The 9,833-nt window shown below is 37.3% G+C and overlaps 1 protein-coding gene across 1 annotated transcript; it reads right to left on the reverse strand.

Annotated features, from left to right (window-relative positions):
* Window positions 1–3,223: 3,223 nt before the first annotated feature.
* On the reverse strand, window positions 3,224–7,388 carry sp7 (Sp7 transcription factor). Its single transcript, XM_081380608.1, has 2 exons — window positions 7,304–7,388; window positions 3,224–5,873 (listed from the first exon to the last, which is right to left on the reverse strand). Exons 1-2 carry the CDS (start codon window positions 7,322–7,324, stop codon window positions 4,560–4,562), a joined length of 1,335 nt encoding a protein of 444 aa, XP_081236734.1. The 5' UTR covers window positions 7,325–7,388; the 3' UTR covers window positions 3,224–4,559.
* Between the last annotated feature and the right edge of the window lie 2,445 nt (window positions 7,389–9,833).

Below are 9,833 nucleotides of genomic sequence, written 5' to 3' on the forward strand. Positions count from 1 at the left end.
CCCTGGCAAGCACTCGCAACAAGTCATGCTCAAGAAATGGTAAAAATCTTTAGCCAGTGACCGGGAGGAGTTTGTGCTTCTCTCTCTTTCTCTCATGGCTCTGAGTATATTTATCTTTTTATGGCTTCACTCAAGGCAGATCCTCGTCTTTCTTTTTTTTCTCTCCCTCCAACATAAAGATATATAAATAAAACAAGGTTACCGCCACCACAGGGGAGTATAAAAGTTCAAAAATAATATTCAGAAGCCACGGACCCTCCTGTACCCCCCATATAAAGCTCCTGCACCCCCACCCACGGACACACACCCCACCCAACCCTCCGCCCGAGTGTTTAAAGCTGCGGACGAGACCGCCAGCCCACTTCAGACCACCATAAACATGTCAGGCCCTGATGACAGAGCCGGCCCCGGGACGCTTTATACCAACTGACCTCAACTCCAGCTCATTAGAGCCAGTAAATTAGAAACATACATCCCGAGTAAAAGAGGAGTCGGATGAGAAGAGAGCTCACTATATGAAGGGTGATGCGTGTATTTGATCATATGAACGTAGGCCCGTGTCTGCTATGCTTCCGCTATTCACAGCTTTTGCTATTGCAGCGTTTCATAGTTGCATCTATAATGTAATTTAGACAGACACAGGAAAAGTTCATTGCTCTACTCCAAAATCGACATAAAAATATATTGTTGCCATCCTGTCACTGAAGATTCCGAATGCAGAACATTTTAACAATGTAAGTGAGACATGTTTAAAATTTAATCTTCAGTTTCACAAAAAAATAAGGTTTATAAAAACTAAAAATAAATACACATTAGGCATACTTTTGGCTGAGGTGAATTAATGAAGTAATTTGTAAAGTTTTTTTTTTTTTTAAAAAAGAGAGAGAAATTTCAAGTTCTACCTCATGAGTACTGTAATAAAATAAAAATAAATGAAACAAACAAACAAAATACAAACAAAACAAAATAAAAGCACTCTGAGAATAAGGACTTGATAATTTCCTTAAACTCTTTACTTCATTGGTCAGACAAATGATGGAGTCTCTCCTCTAAATAAAATAAATAAACAAAACAGAGGTTTCCACATGCAAACATGTTGACTCGTCCTGTCATTCTGAATGCTCAACATTCTAACAATGTAAGTGGAGTGGCACATTTTAAAACTTTAAATCTTAAAGGTTTATAACCCCCCCCCCCCCCCCCCCAAAAAAAGATACACATTAGGCACACCTCTTGATGAGCTGGATTAACTGCATATGTTTGTATAATAAAATAATAAAAATAAATGTCAAGTGCTGCATCACTTTTCTTTATTGTATTGTAATAAAATATTTAAAAAATATATATAAAAAAATATAAAAACCCTCACATAAAGATAACTACCTGAAACTCTTTAGTTATTTAAGTGGTCAGTCCAGTGACTCCTCACATTAAAAATAAACTATATAAATAAAAAAAGAAGTCTAATTTCAACATGTTGACGCCATCATGTCACTCTAGACTCCGAATGCTGAACATTCTGACAATATAAATGGGAGATTTTCACACTTAATCTCGAATTTCATAAAAATACAAGATTTATAAAAACTATTGCTGAGGTGAACTAATTGCATATATTTGTAAAGAATAAAAATGAGATATTTCAGGTGCTGTAGTAAAATAAAATAAATGCACAAATAAACCCCTTCGCCGTATGAGGACTTGAGTGAGTGGTCGGTCAGTCTCCTCACATCTTCTGTGGGCCATCCTGTGGGGGTAATTGTCCAGTGGTGGGGCAGATGGGGGTAATTGTCCAGTGGTGGGGCTGTTGGGGGTAATTGGTTCTCGCAGACAGCGGGGGAGTTTAATTTCCTTCTGAGAGACTCTTTGTGTCGACTGAGAGCTCTGCTTTGTCAGTGCTGCAAAAACTAATTAAAGCATTTGTTGAGCCATAGGATGAACGACTGAGGGATCAGGAGCGAAGAGCAAAGCAACCCAAAGAAAGTTAGATATTACCAGGAATATATGAACATGAGGAAAAGATCCATTTTTATATTCTTTCCCCTCTGCAAAGCATTACTCACAGGCCAAACATTCAAAGCAATGACACTTCATTGTTGGAGAAAAAAGGTTTTCCTCACACTCTGTGGTCGACTTATTCTGAGCATTCATACATTTGATTTATGGCATCACCACATGCAGCGTTTCTGGATTCAATATGCTGGTGTGACTCGTGCGTTTCCAAGCCAAACCTCACAACATGTCATGGCTGAGCATAAAGTTGTTTTCTTGCAATTATTATTATTTTTACACAAACAGTACTGTATATATCCGCAGTCTTTCAGATGGTTAGATGTCTTTTTTAGTATAGCCTATTAAAAACAGATGCGCTGAAACTCACAAAAACAAGCCGTATTTCATCCTAAAATTAAAAGAAATACAAAAATGTTTTGCATTTTGAACCAATTCATCATCACTGTAATGCTTTTTGATGTTTTCATTTGATTATTCTCAGAGATGATTCTAATGACTGTAACACATTTTGTAGTGCAGTAAAAATACTTTACTATTAAAATGTTTAATGTAAATGAACATAAATCAACAGATAAATGAGACCATGATGTATAAATACTTTACCATTGACTTTACCATATAAATATATATATATATTATGTATTAAAGCAATGATAAATGTGCTTAAATGATTAAAATGTTATAAAATGAAGCTTAATTTTGCTTAGAAAAATATTCCTCTTTCTTTCGTTTTTGATTTTAGGTTGAAATAGAACCTAGTGATGTTCTTGAAATGTTTTGTGAAATTCACAGAAATAATAATAATAATAATAATAAACCTAAAGATGTTGTAAAGCTCTAATGCTTAACTAAATGATTTGTGGTCAGTTTGACTTATATCTATAATCAATTCATCGAAAACTATCCCACTGATCTCAAGAGATTATGTTTCCTATATAAATGTCTTTCTTAAGATTTAAATTGTTTTTGGTTAAAAGATTCAAACTTAAAATTGATCTGTCAAAATAAAAAATAAATAAAACCATCACATGAATGAGAAGACTTAATTTATTCATAAATGACTCGCTTCATGGTTTCCCTCCATTCAGCAAAACCAGTGAAACACAACATTCATAATTTAAAACATAAATTAGATTTGATGTAAATAGGAAATTAAATTAAACAATGATAAGCGACAGGACCAATAATGACAGAAGAATACGGTTCACTGTACACCAGATTGCCTCCTAAACTGAAGATCAAAGTAATGAGTCCTCAACAAAGCGTTTTAAGACACAGGATAAAAAAAAAAAAAAAATCAATTTTAATTAAATAAAAAAACGATCACAAGGACGAAATGTGCATCGATTGGAAGCCCAAATGTCTGAATCGGCCGAACGCTGGGCTTCTAGAACAGCCTCCTCTGAAAGTTGTCGAAAAGAAGGAAAGGTAAAACAAATTAATTCAATCATTAAAATCTTTAAAAATACTCCTCACTCCAGACGAACATGTCTGAAGTTCTTGTGTAAAAGTTTTTCTTTCAAAACCTGCCAGTCTAGAAACTGTTCATGATACATCGCTCACGTGGAGCTCATTCAACTAGTTCCTAAAAAACAGTTGGTAAAATATATATTTATACACTACCAGTCTAAAGATTTTTAATGTTTTTAAAAGAAGTCTCTTCTGCTCACCAAGGCTGTGTTATTTGATTAAAAAAACAGTAATATTGTTAAATATTTTGACAATATAAAGTAACTGTTCTCCATGTGAATATACAGTAAAGTGTAATTTATTCCTGTGATCAAAGCTGAATGTTCAGCATCATTACTCCAGTCTTCAGTGTCACATGATCCTTCAGAAATCACTCTAATATGATGATCTGATGCTCGAGAAACATTTATGATTATTATCAGTGTTGAAAACAGTTGTTTTTTTTTCAGGATTCTTTGATGAATAGAAAGTTAAAAAAAAAACAGCATTTATTTGAGATAGAATCTTTTGTTACATTATAAATGTCACTTTTGATCAATTTAACTCACCCTTGATGAATAAAAGTATTGATTTCTTTCATTTCTCTCCCCCAAAAATAAAATAAAGATTCTTACTGACCCCAAACTTTTGAAGGGTAGTGTTTAATGTTACAAAAGCTATTTCCATTTCAGATAAATGCTGTTCTTTTGAACTTTCTATACATCAAAGAATCCTGAAATAAAAATGTAAACAACTGTCTTCAACACTGATAATAATCATAAACGTTTCTCGAGCATCATCATATTAGAGTGATTTCTGAAGGATCATGTGACACTGAAGACTGGAGTAATGATGCTGAAATCACAGGAATAAATTACACTTCACACAAAACAGCTGATTTACATTGTACAAATATTTCACAATTTTTAGTATCTTTAATCAAATAAATGCAGCCATGGTGAGCAAAAGAGACTTCTTTCAAAAATCTTACGATCCAAAACTTGTCTTGTAGTGTTTTGCTTTTTTTTTGCACACGTTTTTACGCAGCTTAGCACCAGTAGCTCCACTCGTCAGAGTCTTCATCCAGCGGTTATCGTTTATATCTCCAGAAGCCCGCTGCCGTTGTCCACACCATTCCCCGTGTTGCTCTTTTCCTCTCCGCCGACGGTAGGATCCTGCATCCCGGCGACGGGATCCACTTTCCCGGAATCCGTCGGCTCCTCGGCTCCTCTGGTCTCGGCCTCTTCCTCCGGCCCTTTCCCTTGCATGCTAGTTTCAGTGTGCGTCTTCTGGTGTTTGCTAAGGTGGTCGCTGCGCGTGAAGCGCTTATTGCACAGGAGACACGTGAACTTCTTTTCTCTCGTGTGCGTGCGGACGTGGCGCTCGAGTTCGTCGGAGCGAGTGAAGCGTTTTCCGCAGAACAACCAGTTGCACACGAAGGGTCGTTCGCCCGTGTGCCAGCGAAGATGAGCTTTTAGATGCGAGGCTTTTCCGTAGACTTTTCCGCAGCCGGGAATGTGGCAGCTGTGAACGGGTTTCTTGCGCAGGGACGCGGCGGACGCTCCGAGCCTTTCGAGCTCCTGGCAATTCGGACAATCGCACGAAGACCTGCCGGTGGAGGAGCCGCCGGTGTATCCGCCCGAACCTCGGCTTGGTTTGACCCCCATTGGGTTGTCAAGGATTCCAGATGTGGATACAGGCTTGGGTTTGTACATGTCCTGTGGGATCATGTGCTGTGAGGACTGGAGCAAGTGTGAGGACGAACTCAACCCTACGGATGAGTACTGCGCTGGATTGAGAGGCGTAAAATCGGGAGTGTAGCTTTGCATCTGTGGATTTAGGGATGCTTGCGAGGCCACCGGTTGCAACGGCGCTTGGAGGCTTTCAGGTTGAGGTTGCCCAGCGCTAAGCCAGTTTGAGTTGGTGTGGACGTCCCACCAAGAAGAAGTGGCGTTCGCAGGAGATCCCGTGATCCCGGAGTGGATGCTCTTGTACCATGAGCCGTATGGATGCGTCATGTCCAAGTAAGTGTTGACACTTGCGAGGCAGTCCGCTGTAGCTTTGGTCCCCAAGAGCGAAGGGTCCTGAGAGGCACTGGAGGTCTGGAAAGTGGAGAACGGGTTGTATTCGGAGCCGTACGCTCCCGTAGGAGCCGGAGGAGGGCTTCCGGTTGGCGTTAGCAAACCACCGGCGGAGCTGAAGGAGCCGCTGTAAGTGTCCGCGACGCCCTCATTCCCTCGTCCATTTTTAGGACTCTGGAGTTCAGAGGTCATGCTGTAGGCTTTCCTAACTGGAGCTGTGCTTCCCGCTTTCCCAGGTGTTGCAGAGTCTCGGACTGGACTGGTGCTCCCAAATTTATTGCAGGTTGCGGTTAGCATAGCCAAGGGACTGGATCCATAACGTGTTTCCTCCTGGGAAGAGAACGAAAGCACTGATCAGGCAACAGGTTTGCTTTAAATGCATTGAAGTAGTGCGTAAAACATCCTTCCTGTGCTATTAGTCTAGACAGAAATATGCAGCGCCACCGAAAACACAATAATTAATGTCACCACACATGGAGTTCCTGTTTGACATGTTTACATCTCCATGGTGATCATCCGTCCGTGAACAACAAGCAGGAGATCTTCAACAATAACATTTTGTTGAGAAGAACAATCAATTGTTTAGTTTTTGAACACTCTAATTATGTTGTCAATCAAAGTGTCGACGGTGCATTTAAACGGAAAATGAAAAATAAGCAATAATCAACATAAATATACGTCACTGATTTAGAGATCTGAGATGTTCAATCACTTCAAGATGATCTATCGCAAGTATTTAATGCCAGTGCATGAACACAGCTGGAGAAAAACATGTGGTAAGCATGTTTACACTTAATTCAGTATAGAACGACAAAAAAAAAAAGCGATCACAGAGTAAAATTAAAGAATTGATTGGCATTTTTAGGATAACCCCAACCCTACCTTAAGATGTTAAGTCGAAATGTCACCTTAAAGTCACGGACTACGGTTGGACTCGGCTTCATTTGGAATGGCAGTGGTCTACCCCATTTTCCGTTGGGAAGCGATGATAAATTAATGAGTAAGGCAGTGTGTGTGTGTGTGTGTGTGTGTGTGTGTGTGTGTGTGATGATATTTCCCGCTGAGTGTGTGTGGTTCATCTTGGCACAAGTTCTGCTCCCGTTTCCAGGTTAATTGCTCCCCATTACCGCGTGGAGCTTACATTTGATGCCTTCATCCAAAACCAATGCCGCAAGAGTTTTATGTCTAAGAGTTTTTTCATAATTCACTGTCTAGGTTACAGGCTGACTTGTAACTCTAAACAATAAAGATTCCTCAATGGTTCTTAAGTTTAGCTTCTTTTGTTTTTGCTCGATAGGGTTCATCATAGGTCATTCAGTCAGTGAGTTCTTTAAAACACCATAACAACTAGACAACTAGGCAACAGAATAAGTTAATTGAGGAACTTTAAAAGTTTCTTCAGTGAATGCAAAACCTTCAATGATTCTAACTGGAACATAAGAGTGGATCCACTTCTTCTTGACAACATGGACTGAATTTCAGTTTTTTTTTTTAATATACACTTACTATGACATTATAGCTCATTCTACTTTTAATATCTTATTGAAACTAGCCAATAACTTTTGAGTAAGTTAACTAAATCAGAAGACCCTTATCTGAACAAAACAGCCATAAAGTGCTAATTCAAACAACCTTGTTTTTGTTATGCGCTTGTATAAGTTCACTTGACATATAAATATTCGTAGAAATCCGATTTCTAGGCTAAAAGCAAACTGATAACATACACAGGCAGGCCTCAGATCAGATTATGTATTCCATACCTCCAGAATCGACGCGGCCATCCCGGAGGAAAAGCAATCCTGTGAAGATCAGTCCAAAAGCAGGAGAGAGAAGCTCAAAACTGAAGCTCTGACTGAAATAAACTCCGTACGAGCGCAGCGACTCTCCTATGAGGATCCCGGGAGACCCGCCTCCTAATGAGAGAGAGAGAGAGAGAGAGAGAGAGAGAGAGAGAGAGAGAGGGAACGCACATTGCGATTTATGGGGGGGGTTGACAATCCTAATTAGATATAAACTCGCAATTCTTCGAATTTATTTATTTTTCTCAGAATTGTGAGATATAAACTTGCAATTGCGAGTTATAGCGTAAAGAAGAATGCAAGATATAAACTCGCAATTCTGAGGAAATGTAATTTATTTATTATTATTATTATTATTTATTTATTATTCCGTGTCGGAAACAAGCTTCCGTTCGTATGCACCCTCCCAAAAGAATTCAAATAAAAAGTTATTGGTCTCAAAAGTAGCCTATGTAGCCTGTTGCTTTTATATATGGGACGTCTTTTTTCCCCACAAATGTTGTATGTTTGCAAATTATATAATATACAAGGGTAGGCTACACATTTCTAGTAATTATGCAGTTAATTATCATATTGTATTTTCAGAAAGTTTTGGAATGTTTTTCCTCTTCCCAAATTTGTCACTACCGAAACACAATAATAAATAATTTAATGAGAAGGCTTATATTGACCTATTAATATTTTGTTTACATCTACCTTGTATAAATATATTTTTTGCTATTTTAAGAAAAAGTTTTCACAGGTAAATCAATAACAATTACAATTTTAACAATATTTCAAGTGTAATTTATAAGATTTGTTGTATTTTGAACCCAATATTTCTCTGTAAAGGGCATTAAGTTAATCATATACATTGAATATACATTGAATCAAACATTATAATAACATCTTGATAATTCAATATACTTTATTTTAGACAAAAGATCCATGTTTCGGTCGTGACGGCATGTTTTCTGTAGTGACAGTAATGTTTTGTTAGCGGGCACATCGCATTACAGAATTTTAACTCGCATACTAAAACATACTAAGATACTAATGATTTGCATAACTGGACAAAAATTCTGTTTATTTCCCCCAAATAAATGATTATGTGTTCCCTTTTGTCACTACCAAAACAATGATGGCATGTTTCGGTCATGACTGTTTCGGTAGTGACACTTTTGAGGCTAGTTCAAAGATGCTAATCAGCACATGGTTACCTAGCACAGTTATGAACAGCTGTACACACACAAAAACTACATTTTATGGAATTACACCCAAAAAAGTTTGCTTAATTGCAGAAAAAAGGTGTTTGGGAGTGACGGCCCTTAAAGTTACACACAGATTTTCTGACTTTTGAACACATTTCCCTCAACACGATGGCACTATCTATAATGAAAGAGAGGCTATGAGAGAGAGGCACACAGGAATATTCCCTGATCAAAAATGTAGAGGTGTGGTTATAATCAGTCTCAGCCAATGGACTGAAACACACACTGTTTCGGTAGTGACATGAAAATGCGGGACACATTTTTTTTTTTACATAAAGTTTCATGATTTAAAAATAAAATACAAAATAAATGTTTTTTTTTTTACTTTATTTTTTAAAAGAAATTTTAAAAACAACAATGGAAAAAATTGAAAACAAATATTTCAGTATCATTTTCACAAGTTGAAATTTATGGGTTAGGGTTCGGCACAGCCCCCTCCCAACTGAAAGTACTTACTTATATTTTAAATATTATTGTGGGATTCAATAGATAATAAAAGGATCATCTCAAATTTTAATACTGAAATGCTTTTTAAATGTGTCAGACAGCAGTTTGCACCAATTCTGTAGAATGGCCCAACATGTGTATCTACTTTTCTAAAGAGCTTTCAAACAAGGTTTAAAGTTCAAATCAAATGCGCTAATATGCTAGCGAACAGAAATAGCATTAGCGTAAAGAGGTAAACATAGCAACAGCTGCTCGATCGCTGTCTGATTCAAACATTCAGACTACTGTAATTACAATATTATTGATTTACAGGCTGACTTTATAAATACACTTTGTTTTGTTTACTTTGTTTAATATGTTCACATAACACACATAAGTTGTCATAAGGACTATATGTTGCCTACAGTCGCCTATACTGTATATATCAGCAACAAATTGCACAAATGTTCTTTTTTTATCAGTGGTTTTGCATGTTGGTTTTACAGCTCAAAACTGTGTTCATTTCCAGAACACTGTAAAAAAAAACTGCCTTAAATTTTATACACACACACATTATATGTAGCCTAGGCCTATATATTATTGTGTGTGTGTGTGTGTGTGTGTGTGTGTGTGTGTAAAGTTGATATGCTTTGGCAATGTACTTTTTAATATAGGCTACAGCAAATCTTTTTTAATTTTGAAAGGGAGCAACACTTGTCAATACACTTCATTTGCAAATGTTGCGATGTGTGCTTGAGTCTCCATATTGTAAAGAAAATTATCTTACATGTTGATAATTTTTTTTTTTCTAAAAC

The sequence above is a fragment of the Scardinius erythrophthalmus genome (genome assembly GCF_964197995.2).
Source record: "Scardinius erythrophthalmus genome assembly, chromosome: 12".
Taxonomy (NCBI): domain Eukaryota; kingdom Metazoa; phylum Chordata; class Actinopteri; order Cypriniformes; family Leuciscidae; genus Scardinius; species Scardinius erythrophthalmus.

Excerpts from the sequence above, each read along its gene's own strand:
- sp7 (XM_081380608.1), bottom strand. The coding sequence starts at position 7,324 with ATGGCCGCGTCGATTCTGGAG. Across the intron at positions 5,874-7,303 it reads TGGCCGCGTCGATTCTGGAG|GAGGAAACACGTTATGGATC; the intron begins GTATGGAATACA and ends TTCTCTTCCCAG.